General features: G+C 42.2%; 1 protein-coding gene across 3 annotated transcripts; it reads left to right on the forward strand.

Annotated features, from left to right (window-relative positions):
- Window positions 1-921: 921 nt before the first annotated feature.
- LOC112266718 (high affinity cGMP-specific 3',5'-cyclic phosphodiesterase 9A-like) lies at window positions 922-16110 on the forward strand. Of its 3 annotated transcripts, none has more exons than XM_024444441.2 (20): window positions 922-1081; window positions 1535-1755; window positions 6171-6241; window positions 6583-6660; window positions 6929-6972; window positions 7157-7211; window positions 7335-7405; window positions 7525-7612; window positions 7784-7868; window positions 8001-8075; window positions 8345-8431; window positions 8576-8680; window positions 8852-8934; window positions 9242-9398; window positions 9820-9933; window positions 12232-12336; window positions 12605-12733; window positions 13001-13096; window positions 13314-13397; window positions 14221-16110. In XM_024444441.2, exons 2-19 carry the CDS (start codon window positions 1687-1689, stop codon window positions 13362-13364), a joined length of 1563 nt encoding a protein of 520 aa, XP_024300209.1. In that variant the 5' UTR covers window positions 922-1081; window positions 1535-1686; the 3' UTR covers window positions 13365-13397; window positions 14221-16110. The 3 variants fall into 3 exon arrangements, with proteins under 3 accessions (XP_024300209.1, XP_024300210.1, XP_024300208.1); XM_024444442.2 differs by having other exon boundaries at window positions 13320-13397; XM_024444440.2 differs by lacking the exon at window positions 13314-13397.
- Window positions 16111-17051: the final 941 nt, after the last annotated feature.

Here is a 17051-nt window from a genome sequence, read left to right on the forward strand (position 1 = left end):
GGCGACAGCAGAAAATATGATGTTGAAAGGGGGAGTTACAGTAAATGGATATGGGAAGACTGGTAGATCACTTGTCTGCTGCTGAACTTGTCTGACTAAACCATGTGCTAGTCTCATTTTCAATGAGGGGTTGAGGAGAGGGAGAAGTGTGTGTGAGTGTGTGTGTGCGCGTGTGCGAACGTGTGTGTGTGTGTGTGTGTGTGTGTGTGTGTGTGTGTGTGTGTGTGTGTGTGTGTGTGTGTGTGTGTGTGTGTGTGTGTGTGTGTGTGTGTGTGTGTGTGTGAGGACAAACAGCTCTGCTTTCACCTCTATGGCTCTAGCTGTTGGATGACCCCACATGTGGACAATAAGGTCACACTTCACCTCAAACCACCTTTTTGGATGCTGCCTTCAAATGAAATAAAGACACGTTTCTTTGTGACCGTGGATTGTGCAGCTACAACACAGCAGAGCCATCCAAATAACAGCAGAGCCATCCAAATAACTAAAATAACAGCAGAGCCATCCAAATAACTGTATTTCTATGTGTACTTCCGAATGGTTAAATGTTGTATCCTCTGCTCTCCCGATAGTGAGAGAAAGCAGCAGTCTCACTTGATCCATTGTTCTCATCCTTGTCATATGCCCTTCAAATCAATGTACTGTATTTGATGTTTGACATGTACTAATTGCCTAACTAATGTCCACCAAGCCACTAATCCACTAGTCCTACAGAACACCTCCTATTGTATATTGACCTCCAGAAAATGTACTTCCTGACAAAGCACACAAGTAATAATGTATGAAGTTATAAAGATACTTGAATCATCCCGTATCTCATTGATAAGACATATGGCAATGGGTGTGTAGTGACCAGCAGGTTTCGCAGCTTCTATACTAAAGACGTTATGGAGATAGGAGGAGGGCAGACTATTTTTTTTTCTCTCACCGTAGTAACAGTCCCCTGGCAACGGACCAGAGTGCCAATTATTGCTAAAGTCCCCCAGGTTCTCCCATCTCACTCTGTGTATTGGTAGCATCAGCAGCGCCGGGAAAGTTTAGAAGCTTCATCGCATCAGGGGAAAACGCCATCGCTGACACAGTATGTCATTGGGATGTGTTTAATGATTCTTTTACCATGACATATTCGATTCCAAGATAGAGCTTTCGAGTACATTTGTGATTTTATTTTATTAACGTCTATTGTTTTTTACAATCCTGTTTTTCATATTTCTGTTACCGTGAGTCAGAACAGTGAGAATATTTCAAATGTCTTGATGGCAGTAGATGGAAATGTTTCCGCAATTATGAGATGATAGCAACAGACTGATTATATTTTATCAGTGAATTTTAGTGTGCAGTTGAAAATAATAATGCAAAATGAAAAAATGTTGATGGTCCTGTAATTGTTTTCTGGATTATAGATGAATTGAGACAGTAAAATCAATACATGTAGTGATGAATCATTTTCAAGTCTCAGTGCCAATCTAGTCTATTGCAGTATTTCAATAGTGGCTCCTGTGTTGCAGTCATAGCATCTCCCTGTATTTCCCAGGGCTCTGACCCTGGCCATATAGGCTCCTTTGCAGGAGGACGGGGGCTCCAAACCTTCCTCCTGCTGGATTAGTGAGAGCGAGAGAGAGAGAGAGCGAGAGAGCTAGAGAGAGAACGAGAACGAGAACGTGAGAGAAACATAGAGGATTCAGCATGGGGTCCAGCTCCTCTTCCTACGCCCCAAAAACCATCTATTTGGACGTGGATGGAAAGGTTCAGAAGGTGGGTCCTCCTCTATCGGGTTTATATTATCTCTATTTTCCCTATTCCTTTTTCAGATTTCCCCCCACCCCGATTTCTAACTGATACTAATCTCTCTAGAGATCCCTCTTTATGAAACCTCATAAACTAATTGTCTCTCTTTTTTTCCCCATTCTTTTTTATCTTCAAACATTTTCTTGAAGTGTATCTATTATTCTCCGGATCAGCCGAGTTAACAGATTGAGCCATCAGCTATTTTCTCTACCGTAGCTAGTCAGCATACTTGAAATGAAGTATTGAACACCAAGAATGAGTCTCTTATTACCTATCCATGAGTTCCATCCATTTTCATTAGCGCATATCCTGGCTGACCAGAAAATGAGATCCACAGACACAGTATCCATGTTCTTCTCTCTGTGTGAGAGAGGATGTACTCTGAGCTAGTCAGTGGGAGGGCTGGGGTCTCTCCGTGGGGACTCCTGTATCAGAGTTAGACTCTCCAAAGTACCTTGTGTGATTACATCTCTTCGATCATTGAGGTCCCTGGCTGCAATGATGGAGTCAACCAATAGACAGACTGGATGGTGAAATGGTGTATGTTTTTTGCTAGTATTGGTAGGCTACACTTAGAATCCAGTGTGGTTTGACTACTGTAAGAATCAGGTGACCAAATCAAAAGCTCACCAAAGTCATATAATCTCTACAGGTGGCTAATGATCTTGACACAATGTGGGTTCCTTATGGCTCCACGGTTTTTGTTGGTTACCACACACCTAATCTCGTGCACCAGTCATGCTGTGCCACCTTGTTGCCTGTATGTTCTGTCTATTTCTACATTTGTGGTGAAAAAGTTGTGAATTCTCCTCAAAACATGAGTCAGGTGTGAGGCCTCGGAAATCGCTGTGTTTTCAATAAACCAAGAGGTGGTGTGACATTGTGTTTCACAGGTGTTTGTGGCATACTTTATATGAGCACAGACAGTGCCACCTGTTGCTAGCATGTTCTATGCCTCCATTGTTTTCTACTCCCCCCTGAGTCTGAGAAAAACTAGACATGGTCCTGTATGGCTCAGTTGGTGAAAGCACGTTGCTTTCAAGGGTTAAGGTTCAATTCTCACAAGGATCACATACAGGAAAACGTATGCCCCTCACTGTACTGTAAGGAAAACCAGAATTGTTTGGTGGACTAATTCATTATCAAAGGGGGAAGAAACAGAACATGATATTTGTGAGCGTAGAAACATCACTAGCCTACCCAGTATGTTCTTGTTATCGCAGCTCCCGGGCCATTGCACTGTAATCATGTAATACATATACTGTAGATAACAATATAAACTACTGTGTCTCATATTTGCTCTCATCATATGCTTCAACATCGTGGTGTGAGTGTCACCACCGACTCAGAAGATTGGGTGATCTCGCTCTCTGAGGCCGACGTGAGTAAATCACTAAGAACTTAAAATGCTACGGGCCAAAGTCTTTCATCAGGTCAATGGTATTCCAGGGCGCGTTCTCAGAGCATGCGCAGAACAGCTGGCATGCATATTCATGGTCATTTTCAACCTCTCCTTGTCCTAGTCTGTAATCCCCACATGTTTTAAGATAACCACCATCATTCCTGTTCCCAAGAACTCTAAGGGTTCATGCCACAATGACTACCGCCCTGTAGCACTCACATCTGTAATCAGGAAGTGCTTTGAGAGGCTGGCTATGGCACACATCAACTTCATCATCCCAGAGGAAAGAGGAATTACCAATGTGAGAATGCTGTTCATTGACTAGAGCTCAGTGTTCAACACTATTGTCCCCTCCAAGCTCGTCACCAAGCTTAGGACCCTGGGACTGAACACCTCCCTCTGCAACTGGATCCTGGACTTCCTAACAGGCCGACCCCAGGTGGTGAGGGTAGGCAACATCACCTCCTCATCGCTGACCCTCAACACGAGGGCCCCACAGGGGTGTGTGCTTACTCCCTTCTGTACTCCTTGTTCAACCACAACTGCGTGGCCATGCACAACTCCAACACCATCATCAAGTTTGCTGACGACACAACGGTGGTAGAGATCACCAGAGACGATGATACATCCTACAGGTCAGTGACCTGGCAGTGTGGGGTCGGAAACAACGACCTCTCCCTCAACGTCAGTAAGACCAAGGAGCTGATCGTGGACTACAGGAAAGGGGTGGGGCAAGTACTCCCCCATCCACATCGACGGGGCTGCAGTGGAGCAGGTCAAGAGCTTCAAGTTCTTCAGTATCTAAATCACCCCGAACTTAAAATGCTTTGGGCTCTCAAATCCTCAAAAAGTTCTACAGCTGCACCATTGAGAGCATCTTGACTGGCTGCATCACTGCTTGGTATGGCAATAGTACCGCCCTCGATCGCATGGCACGACAGAGGGTGGTAAGGACAGCCCAGTACATAAATGGGACCGAGCTCCCTGCCATCCAGGACCTCTATATCAAGAGGTGTGAAAGGAAGGCCCTGAAAATCGATTCCCACCACCTAAGCCATATAGACTATTCTCTAGTGCTGAGCGATTCATCGAAATGTCAGTAATTTTTCCATGTCGGCTCAATTACTTGAATTCCATTCCATTTCATTCATTTTTTTTTCTTCTGTGGGCTCAATGCGCACATTGCACTGCAGTTTCTTTAGAGATTTTTCCGATCATATGCCCGAACGGTGTGATGTAGGAAGGAGTTGTAGTTTCCAACAGGACAAATGTTCTACATAGTTTAGTGCAGAAAACGTGATAATAAACAACAATGACCATTATCCATTGCGGGGCTAAACTTCTCCAGTCTATGTTTATTTTACGCTTGCTATGTAGGAGACAGAAGAATGTGAGATCAAGAAGTGGTACATAGAGAGCAGTTTCTTCAAGAGGTATCTCTACCTGAAAATACATGATCTAAGTGATTGGTCGTTGGTATTCAGCAGTCATAAAAGCATGCTGTATTTACCTTGAAGCACTACTAAAATATTGATTTTGTCAGACAGCATAGGCAGCAGCTCTATAGAGGTGAGATGATGACTTGGAATGAAATAATAAAGTCTTCAAATAAAACAAATAGAATATACACAACAACTGAAATATTTTACTAAAGTAAAGTAATGTGAATAAATGATGGTTAACAAGTGATAAGCAGTAATGGGCAGTCACTACCATCATGGGACTTTTATTCATTGTTTTAATCTGTGTTGTTACAGCATTCAACCCACATAATGCATGGTGCATTTAATGTTGAAAAAAAATGTTTTTGATCATTTCAAAAAAATGATCGAATCCGAAACAGAAATTTCAGAAATCACTGAACACTTTTTGTTCTACCTTGTCATTTTTACATTGTTATTGATTGCTGCATTGTTGGGGTTAGAGTTTGCAAGAAAGGCATTTCACTGTACTTGTGCACGTGACATTAAAACTAGAAACTTCTCTTATAGAATGTTGCATGTTATTCAATGGGTGGATTTAATCCTAGATGCTGATTGGTTAAAACCCCTTTCCAGCCAGTGTCTATTTGCAATGTTGCATTTGGTAGCATTTCAAATAGCTACTGCTTCTCTAATGGACCTGTCCTCCAATTTCTTTGGCTCATTAAATCTTGAATGCATTCCGGAATAAAAAATGGTCAATTCCCTCTGCATATTTAACCCACTTAGCACAAGTGAATCTACCGGATTTTGCTACCTTTGTGACAAGCCTATTTCTTCAAGTCTGCTTTGATTTGGGATACATAGGGCCAGGCACTTAGTAAGCCCAGTATACTTGTGATGACACAAACCCCTGTTGTTATGGTCGCATAGAGTGGTTCAAGTAGAGACCTGAAAGTGACACATGTCCATTCAAGGGCTCGGGAGTTTGAGGGATTGTCTCCTGCATCTGCTTGTGCAAAAGGTCTTCAAGTTGTTGGAGGCTAGCCAACATCGCCAGCTTAGATACACTTTACTTGACAATGAATCTCAGGCAGACACCATATGAAACGAATGTGTACCATCAGTATACCACAAATAGGAACTAACATTGTAAACGAAATGTATTATCTGTTTTGACATTTCTGTGTATATTGCTGTGGTTTACAGAGAATGATACACACTCTCTCGCTGGGTTGATGAAGCAAGTATTTGTTGCTAGTATGTTGACGGAGTGTCGTATTATCTACGAGTTTGGGTTGGTCCCTGACAAGGGTAGAGTTGTTGAGTTCACACACATCTTCAACTGCATGCCTTTGTGATTTAGTCCTCAATATTTGAACTCATAACATACAGGGCTCACTTGAAAAAGAGATGTGGATCTTAATGTGACTTTAAAAGGATAAATACCTTTTAAAAAACACAATTGTTTTCTCTTTCCACTGTAGCCTGTTTTCAGGTGGCTTGAGATGCATAGGGAGACAGACGACTCTCACCATTCGTCTGCCCTTTTTTTTCAGGTGGTTTTCAGTCGGCATTGTAGCCCATGTGACATCAAGGAGCTCCTTTGTTCCTCGTCCAACATCCCCAGGTCAGTGACATTTCAGCTGCAGCCCGTCTCCTTCCCTCGTCTCTCTCGCCATTCTCTCACATTCACACATCAGTCGAAAGTATGCACGACACACAGCATCGTCTCTCTCTATCCTGACTGAGCTTCATGAATGATAAGTAAACTACAAGTAAACACCAAGCGACAAGCTTCACGTGTGTTGCGTTTTAGAGCATGTGAACAAGAAATGTAGGTTGCATTCTTAATGGATCTCTATATTAGTGCACTACTTTGGTGCCCTGGTCAAAAGTAGTGCAATTTGGGAATAGGGTGCTTTCTGGAACGTATCCTTATTATTTATTATTGTTGTTCCCCCTCCGTAGGAATACTGCCATCATGATGGTGGATCCTGAAGGGGCCCTGGTGTCCATAGACCCGACCATGCCTACCAACTCTCCCAAGTAACACGTCACCTTTACCCTAATCACCAAATCTCAATGATACAGTATTTGCTTGATTGAGCTCAGTCATAGAAAAGATTGAGCTCAGTCATAGAAAAGATTGAGCTCAGTCATAGAAAAGATTGAGCTCTGTCATAGAAAGGCATTCCTGACTGTTGTTAATCCAAAGAATGCATAGCCTATGTACTATGCGTAAAAATACTTTTCAAATGTTATGTAATCAACGACTTGATGAATGACGTTGGAATGTTACTGACATGTTTTACAGCTCCTTGTACAAAGTCATTTCCTTGTCCACCGGTCAGCTCGGAGGTGAAGTACCAGCGCGATAGTTCAAATTCAGCAAACACTTTTTAACCTTTGACTTTTTAGATCTTAATTCATTCTTACTCGCATAACTCACATAAAGCTATCACAACCAAACTTAAAAACAAAGTTAAAACAACTCTGGGTACTATAAACATAGGTTTTGATCACTGTTTGTTTGCGCCCACAGAGAAAGAAGACATGTTTCAAAATGTGTTATCTCAGGTGGCAGAGCAGTTCAGCAGGTAATTAGTGTGTTTATGTTTCACTGCAGACAGAAGCATTGCGCTTTAGCCTTTTCCCTTTCCGCAGAAATACCTCACCAGGGCCTTTTCAAACAAACCCCTTTCACATATTTTTTTTTGCAGGGCTTTCCGAATCAACGAGCTGAAAACTGAGGTGACCAACAGACTGGCCATGTTGGAGAAAAGAGTTGAGTGTATGTGCAAGGTTTTATTTGTTGTTTGACTATCGGTGTGTTTCTCTCTTTGTGTGTGTGTTGCTTCACTGTTACTGAATTCACCACTTTAGGTACTAACAGTCGTGTTGCCGTTACAGTGGAGGGACTGAAGGTTGTGGAGATTGAGAAGTGCAAAAATGACCTAAAGAAACTACGAGATGAGATGACATCCAGAGGCGGAGGGAGGTACGATGACCTTTAACATAAATGACACTCACCAAGCCATGCTTCAGATTTCTTAGGATATTCTATAGTAAGACTTTTATGTTGGTTTTAAAATGTTGTTGCGATTTCGAGGAATCATACAGCTAGCAGATCAATGACACAAATATGATGTATTTTCTCGCATCTCTTCAGAGTCGGGAACTGTCCCTGCAAGTACAACTTCTCAGACGACGGGAAGAAACTTAATCCCAGACGTGACGTCCCAAGTTATCCAAAGGTACGGAATTAGGGGATTCTAGTAATATACAGTAGGCTATACGTTTTTTTTCTTCTCAAACCTAAAGATATGAATCACTTTGACATCATTAATCCTAGGACTGACGCTGTGACTTCTCTCTCATTTCTACAGTATACCTTATCCCAGGAGACTATTGAAGCACTGAAGAAGCCAACATTCGATGTCTGGCATTGGGAACACAACGAGGTTAGTTCTCTTGAGATTAATTTATCTTCTGATATCCATCATAATTCCATCCAGGCCCTATATAATCACATTTTAGTAGTAAAACATTTTGAAGTATTTTCTCGAGTTGTGAACTTAAAGGAATAACTACACTCAAACTATATTTTAGTATTTTTTTCATTTGTCCAATTGTGCATGTCAGCAATCATGTTTTCAAGATAGAGTACTTGTTGCGCCTTATGATGATGCGTGTAGTATTCTTTTAACTGTGTCTTTGAACGGTGGTTTAGATGCTGAGCTGCTTGGAGTACATGTACCATGACTTGGGACTGGTGAAGGAATTCAACATGAACCCCATCACTCTCAAACGCTGGCTGGTAAAAGTAGAACTGTATAAAAGCAATTACCTCAATGTGCAAGTGGATATGCAATTGATATGGAACAACAAAACTTCAAAGAAGAGAACCTAAAAGCATTGATGACTATTTGGATAGTTTGATTGACAGCTTTCTTTCTCACAGCTGGGCATTCAGGAGAACTATCGCAGCAACCCGTTCCACAACTTCCGCCACTGCTTCTGTGTCAGTCAGATGATGTATGGCATGATTAACCTGTGTAACCTGCCGGTAAGAAACGACTGTCCTAATATAATATCATACAAGCCATTTACCAGACACACGTGGTCTATAACTAGGGTCCAGACTTTTTTCCTGGTCAGGTCAGGTGGTAAGGAAAAACCTCCTGGCACCTTGTATTAGAGATTAGAGACATCAACACGTTCTGTGTGTGTTCCTCAGGAGAAGATGACTCTGACGGACATGGGCATTCTCATGACAGCTGCAGTGTGCCACGATCTGGACCACCCCGGCTACAACAACACGTAAGCGCCCAAAGGTTCCTACTCTGCGCCTCAGTTCCCACTGCTCTACAGCCTTGACTTAGATCTCTGAATAGATGTGGATGACAGACACAATACGGATGTGTTGGAACTCATTAAATACTGTTATTACATGGTGGAAATGGTCCAATCCATACTTCCAGTTTTGATGTAAGGTCGGGAGTTCCGTCCTGACCATGTGACATGGCCAGTGTGAAACTCTGGGTCCTGGTGATTATAGGCTTCCCTGGTCAGGTCATGTTGTCAAGGAAAACTGATTCATGTCACAGAGGTTTATTTTGCCTGTCAGGTATCAGATCAATGCTCGCACAGAGCTGGCTGTGCGTTACAACGATATATCTCCCCTGGAGAACCATCACTGCGCCGTGGCCTTCCAGATCCTCTCGCTGCCCGAGTGCAACATATTTGCCAACGTCGAGTTGGAGGCCTACAAGCAGATCAGACAGGTAGGTGGTGACCTAGGCTAATGCACAGTGATTCTTTCTGCATACCAAATGGCACCCTATTACCTACTTAGTGCACCACTATTGACAGAAGTAGTGCACTATATGGGGCGGCAGGTAGCCTAGTGGTTAGAGCGTTGGACTAGTAACCGAATGGGTGCAAGATTGAATCCCCGAGCTGACAAGGTAAAAAATCTGTCATTCTGGCCCTGAACAAGGCAATGTTTCTAGGCCGCCATTGAAAATAAGAATTTGTTCTTAACTGACTTGCCTAGTTAAATAAAGGTACAATAATAATATTTTTAGCATACAGCCTTTGTCTCTTTGCATTTCCTTCTCTCTAACTAACCACAAGATGTTTTGAGTTGGCCTAAGGCAGGAGGGGGATTTCATCATTTGTGATGATTCCATCTCCCTTTTACAGGCCATCATTACCCTGATCTTGGCCACAGACATGGCCCGGCATGGAGAGATATTAGACTCCTTCAAACATAAAGTGGACAGCTTTGACTTCACCAATGAGGAGCATGTCACATGCGTACGTATTGTACATCACATGACATCAACTGACTATGTATACTGTACATAGGGCGGCAGGGTAGCCTAGTGGTTAGAGTGTTGGACTAGTAACCGGAAGGTTGCAAGCTGAGCTGACAAGGTACAAATCTGTCTTTCTGACCCTGAACAGGCAGTTAACCCACTGTTCCTAGGCCGTCATTGAAAATAAGAATTTGTTCTTAACTGACTTGCCTAGTTAAATTAAGGTAAAATAAATAAATGAAAACATCAAGATGTGCCAAATAGGCATACCTTTGTACCAGGAATAGCCTCAGCAAATGACATAAACTAGGAGGGGTGCTCTATAACAAAGACAGGGATGGAAAAGTAGGGCATACCCAAGAAAGACTTTGAATAGTGGCCTGGAGATACACTATATATACAAAGGTATGTGGACACCCCTTCAAAAATTAGGGGATTCGGCTATTTCAGCCACATCCGTTACTGACGGGTGTATAAAATTGAGCACATGCAATCTCCATAGACAAACATTGGCAGTAGAATGGCCTTACTGAAGAGCTCAGTGACTTTCAACTTGGCATTGTCATAGGATACCACCTTTCCAACAAGTCAGTTCGTCAAATTTCTGCCCTGATAGAGCTGCCCCGGTCAACTGTAAGTGCTGTTATTGTGAAGTGGAAACATCTAGGAACAACAACGGCTCGGCCGTGAAGTGGTAGGCCACACAAGCTCGCAGAACAGGAACGCTGAAGCACATACTGTGGCACAAAAATAACATCTGTCCTCGGTTGCAACACTCACTACCAAGTTCCAAACTGCCTCTGGAAGCAACGTCAGCACAATAACTGTTTGTCGGGAGCTTCATGAAATGGGTTTCCATGGCTGAGCAGACGCACTAAGACCGCAAAGCCAAGTGTCAGCTGGAGTGGTGTAAAGCTCTCCTCCATTGGACTCTGGAGTAGTGGAAACGTGTTCTCTGAAGTAATTAATCAAGCTTTACCATTTGGCAGTCCGGTCTGGCGGATTCCAGGAGAACACTACCTGCCCGAATGCATAGTGCCAACTGTAAATACTGGTCTGGGGCTGATTTTCATGCTTCGGGCTATGCCCCTTAGTTCCAGTGAAGCAAAGTCTTATCGCTTCACATACAATGACATTGTAGACGATTCTGAGCTTCCAACATTGTGGCAACAGTGTAGGGAAGGCCCTTTCCTGTTTCAGCATGAAAATGCCCCCATGCACAAAGCGAGGTCCATACAGAAATGATTTGTCGAGATCGGTGTGGAAGAACTTGACTGGCCTGCCCTGACCTCAACCCCATCGAACACCTTTGGGATGAATTGGAACACGGACTTGCGAGCCAGGCCTAATCGCCCAACATCGGTGCCCGACCTCACTAATGCTCTTATTGCTGAATGGAAGCAAGTCCCCACAGCAATGTTCCAACATCTATCGGAAAGCTTTCCAGAAGATTGGAGGCTGTTTATAGCAGAAAAGGGGAGGTCAACTCCATATTAACGCCCATGATTTTGGAAAGCGATGTTCGACGAGGAGGTGTCTACACACTTTTGGTCATGTAGTGTTATGTGATTGTAATGGAGTTAAGAACGTACTGTAAACTCACTCCACAGCTATCTGGAAATGTTGCAGACGGAGATATCGAACTAGATATTTTTTGGTAGCTCAAACGGTTGATATGTTGTCAAAGAGGGCAGTCACGTGTGTCTCCAAGCAGAGGATCACTGGTCCAAGCCCGATACAGGTACAGTGGAAGACAGGGACAGGGTCGGTGGAAGACGCTAAACTGTTAGCAGCACACGGATGTCTGTTTCATGATGTCAGTCCGGTCCTATCCTATGGAATAAAGCCAGAGGGTTCTAAGATAAAGTGCCTGTGTTAACCTTAAGTGCTCCAAAGCCTTTTACCACAAGCACAGTGCCGTGAAAAAGTATTTGCCCCCTTTTAAAATGTTCTCTACTTTTGCATTATTTTTGATACTGAATGTTATCAGATCTTCAACCAAAACCTAATATTAGATCAAGGGAACGAACCGTAAGTGAACAAATAACACAACAATTACATACTTATTACAGGTTCCCTTGATCTAATATTAGGTTTTGGTTGAAGATCTGATAACATTGCCGAATAAAAGAATATGCAAAAATAGAGAACATCAGAAAGTGGACAGACACTTTTTCACAGAACTGTAGACCTTTCCTGAAAAGTCACACTAGCTAGCCAATGCTAAGAACTATGGTTGTGTTGCCATGACACACAGTGAAAATGACTCTGTATTCCTTGGCTGTTATGTGTGCAGCTGAAGATGGTTCTGATCAAATGCTGCGACATCTCCAATGAGGTCCGGCCAACAGAGGTGGCCGAACCCTGGGTGGACTGTCTGCTGGAGGAGTACTTCATGCAGGTGACCTCGATCGAGTCTAATAATGTGTAATAAGAAAGTCTAATAATAGTGAGTCTAGTAATGGTGTTGATTGGATTTTTGGAGTGAAAACAGGGTTTGGCTGTCACTCTTGAAGTTGTGCATGCTTTCTTTAGAAGGGTCAACAAACAAAAAAATCATTGACATTTCGGCCATCTTGGCCTTCATCGGGGCGAGTCTGTCGATAAGAATGATGTCATGAAAGAGCGGAGGTGACATATACAAACCCTCCTGTCTCGGGAATTGACAGAGTGACAGGGAGAAGACTGAAGGGCTGCCGGTGGCTCCGTTTATGGACAGAGACAAAGTGACCAAGCCCACTGCCCAGATCGGATTCATCAAGTTTGTCCTCATCCCAATGTTTGAGACAGTCCTGAAGGTAGGCGTGTGTGTTTTAACCACAAAGAAAATGTCACAGCATAGACATAGTGTGTAAGCGCAGTATGCACGTGGCAGTGTTGGCGTTTGTGCACACGAGCGTGTGTGCATGTGTGTCGCCTGTGAGTGTTTGTGTGTGCTTCCGTTTGTACACGTCTCTTATATTTCATGACCTCTTGAAAACAATGCCAGTGGATAATTGCATATTGACTAGAAAAGGCTGCTGTCCTGAATACCTACCCACCAACCTCCCCTGTGTGTGTTGCAGCTCTTCCCCCAGATTGAGGAGATCATGGTGCAGCCTCTGAGAGACTCTAGAGACCACTATGAGGAGCTGAAGCAGATCGATGACGCCATGACAGAGGTATGAAAACAGTTCACATTTAATAATTACAATGTCCTTCAGGGTTGGGGTCAATTCCATTTCAACTCCAGTCAAATTCCAATTCCCGATTTTCCTCATTGGAAAAACATTGGACAGAATTGGAATTTCTTATTAGTCACGATCAACCAGGGTATTTGTATCCTGGGGAGGTGTCCAACCACTTTCTAACATAAAGGTGTGTCTTTTGTTCAATGAGGCACAGAAGAAGAAAACGGAAAATATGTCATTAGGAGGGAAGAAGAAGTAAGCTTTGCTGCTGCTGTGAGCACAGTGGTACTGTGTAAGTAACGGACTCTGATTGGCCGGTAGTGTTAGTCCTGAGTGCCCCCTCTCTCTTCTGCCTCTCTCCAGTCTGCCAACAACAACACTGCTGCAAGCTAGTGAGCTCGCTATAGTAGGAGCACAAAGTTTTCTTCTACTACGACCGCACAATATTTTCATCACTCTGAATTTGCTTTCGAAAAAAGAACCGAATAAACCAAAAGAATCAGCTCAACTCTACTGCATAAAAATAAAAAAATAAAAAGTGTTTTCACAAAAATAACAACAGACTGTTTGAGTACTTGGAACCACTAGCAAGATGAGGCTCTTCCGTTGAAGATGAGGTTTATAGTTAAATGATTCAGTTCTATAGTATTCCCCTCCAAATTTGCACCAATCAGTCCTGGCCCTTGGGAGGGAGGGCACTCACCTCAACACCAAAAAACTAAGCGGGGTCATTTACATAGACCTGCAGCCCAGTGGCAAAAGCAAAGTGGTGAAAACGTTGCGCTGTCTAAACGTCATCAATGTGTGTAGTGGGATTCGTCACAAACTCATTGATAACGTTCTGACGACCGAATGGTATCTTCCCCGTCTACGATTTGACAGTTTTTCTCTCCCATTGCTGTGTGTGGTATTGCAAGGTCATAGTGTGCAAGATTTTCCACAGCGAAGAGCATTGTGATGGATGGAGCCAAATCACAATCAAGAATGCTTTGTCCTCTTAAAGCACATTGTGTGTGTGTGCGTGTGCGTGCGTGTGCGTGTGCGTGTGCCACTTACTCAGAATCCTGTCTCTGGAGAATGCAGTCTGATATCCTGATGTGCTTGTTTCATTTTAGGGCTCTGGCTCTCGTTTTATGATCCAAAAATTCAAAAAGGTCGTGGGTCGTCCTGATCTGCGTCTTTGAAGACAAGATGGAGGGTGAAAAGAGTTATCTTCTACACACTGAGCCAGCCTCAGACTACATGAAACACCCTGGGTGATCTCCACTGTTTTGTTATGGACATTACAGAAGGACAATGTCTCTGTTTCAATGTCCACCCTAGCATACTACTTAGGATGAAGTCATGTATCAGGGACATTGGAATATAGCCAATGTGTGTTCTTGGTGTAGTCTGTATTTTTTTTCAAATTTTTACTGTAATTTCTGAAAGCTAATTGGTCATTGTAGGTATCAATTACTGTGTTCACACAGGCAGCCTATTTCTGATCTTTTTGCCCAATAATTGGCAAAAGATCTGATCGGATTGATCAAAAGACCAAACATTTGGAAAATTGGTCTGTCTGTGTATACGCAGCCTATCATAATTTCTGAGTGACAATTGGTCATTGTAGGTATCAACATGCCATATTTTCTGCTTTCTGTTTTTAGTCACACTTGTTGATGTTGCCTATATTACAAATAGCAACTAAGTTGTATGCTAGAACACTTTCTTTTCCTTTTCAGTTCTCCTATTCAAATGCAAAACTGTTTCTGAAACCGTTTGAATAAATTGACTCTTGATTTAAACATGTCAAGTACACAGCATATTTTAACATAATTCTGAGGGTTAAACATTATTCCAACAAATTCAACAAATTATTCCCCGGTGTGTGCACTGAATTAATTTACATAAATTCATATTTTGAGGTTTGTGTATTAGCACATCCATTGTTGTGCAGTATATTCATTCTGAGATACATGTTGTAAGTTATTACAAAAGTGTTTCATTACAATCTAAAATGTTATTCTTATATTATTTTTAGTTTTGCATAGCACATCCTACATAAACTGTGTAAAATACAGTACAGTTGTAAAACAAACATCCTTTTATATTACATTTGTCACCTAGTAATACATTCCACCAGTATTTTGAAAAGGTACAGGTTATTAAGAAGAAATTAACATGCACAGTAGTGTCTGATTTTCATCTCAGAATGTAATTCTCATCGAAGGTTCATGCGTCATGCCATTGACTCTTCTATGATTGGTGCAGGGATGAATGAACCAATGGGAGGTCAAGCTCGGGAGTCTTTGAAAACGTATGTACTTTACTTGATATCTGTATTCTATTGTTTATGCTTCATGCACAATGCGGATGGCCCTCGCTTACGCTTGGATTTCCTACTCATTGTCATTTAGGAAAACCATTTTAAGAGCGTAGTAGCCTATAGCTTAATGCTTCGACTGGGTATGTGTTGAAACAGGACCTCTTCGCCAGTTTTGTTGTACCACCCCAAGTTAAAACATTTCTCTTTAGTGTCCCTCCACAAATAAGTGGGTGGTATTCAACTGGTACAGTAGATTTACTAGTGCCTGTTTTATAACCTTTTTTGATTGCAACCTGTTTCACATTTTCAAGAGTGATTATTGTCCATCTGTAAGACGATACTTACATGGTGATTACACTTTTTATGACCTACATGATTCGGATGACAATTGGATGATAAAGATTACGGCCCCGAAGAATCCAAAGAGATAGGATGTCAATACTGACTTTAATGTTTGCTGCAGGTCTGCTGCTAAATGCTGATGACAAAACAGGGATGGAAAGAACTTTCCTCTGCTTGTTTCCTCTGCCAGTTGGCTTCATGTCCAAGACCTTTTCACCTCTTTTCTCAATCTGTTTGATGGGTTCTTGGGGCTGAACTTAGGTCCTGAGTATAGCCTAGTCCTTTTGTTTAGAGGGAAGTATCTTTATTCCTCGTGTTACATGAAAGTAATCACTCGGCCTTGCTATCACCCCCCCCACACACACATCATCTCTATCTTTCTGATAAATTATGCTTTGCTTGTAAACTATTTGTTTTAGGTCTTTGTTTGATTCTCACTGCAGTATAATTTTGCTGTTTTCTTTCATTCCAATTACTCATAAACACCCCTCAGACATGTACTATCCTGTTGATGATGGGGCAGCAAGAGAGTGAGATAACTCCCGAGACAATTATAACCTTTTTACATCACTCAAGTTTGTTCAAAGAAAGGACAACTCTCAGTTGACACTGAGAGACACGTCTGAAGTCTTTGAATGAAAGTAATTACCCTCCAGCCCCCTCTCCCTTTCTCCTTCCCTCTCTCCCTCCCTCCTTTGCGCAGTTCTCACTTGCGTGCAAGACATCAAGACCCACAGTATTTACATTAACCAGAAGGAATGCTTTAATTAGCCATGACATACTCTTATCACGAAGGAGATGCTGTTGCTTTGCCAAGCAGAGCTAAAGGGACATATTGATATCCTTTAATATACAATACCGTTCAAAAGTTTGGGGTCACTTAGAAATGTCCTTGTTTTTGAAAGAAAAGCTCATTTTTTGCCCATTAAAATAACATCAAATTGATCAGAAATACAGTGTAGACATTGTTAATGTAGCTGGAAACAGCAGATTTTTTTAATGGAATATCTACATAGGCGTACAGAGGCCCATTATCAGCAACCATCACTCCTGTATTCCAATGGCACATTGTGTTAGCTAATCCAAGTTCATCCTTTTAAAATGCTAATTGATCATTAGAAAATCCTTTTGCAATTATGTTAGCACAGCTGAAAACTGTTGTCCTGTTTAAAGAAGCAATAAAACTGGCCTTCTTTAGACTAGTTGAGTATGTGTAGCATCAGCATTTGTGGGTTCGATTACAAGCTCAAAATGGCAAGAATAAAGACATTTCTTCTGAAACTCATCAGTCTATTC

Source organism: Oncorhynchus tshawytscha, linkage group LG14, assembly GCF_018296145.1.
Source record: "Oncorhynchus tshawytscha isolate Ot180627B linkage group LG14, Otsh_v2.0, whole genome shotgun sequence".
In the NCBI taxonomy this organism is placed as follows: domain Eukaryota; kingdom Metazoa; phylum Chordata; class Actinopteri; order Salmoniformes; family Salmonidae; genus Oncorhynchus; species Oncorhynchus tshawytscha.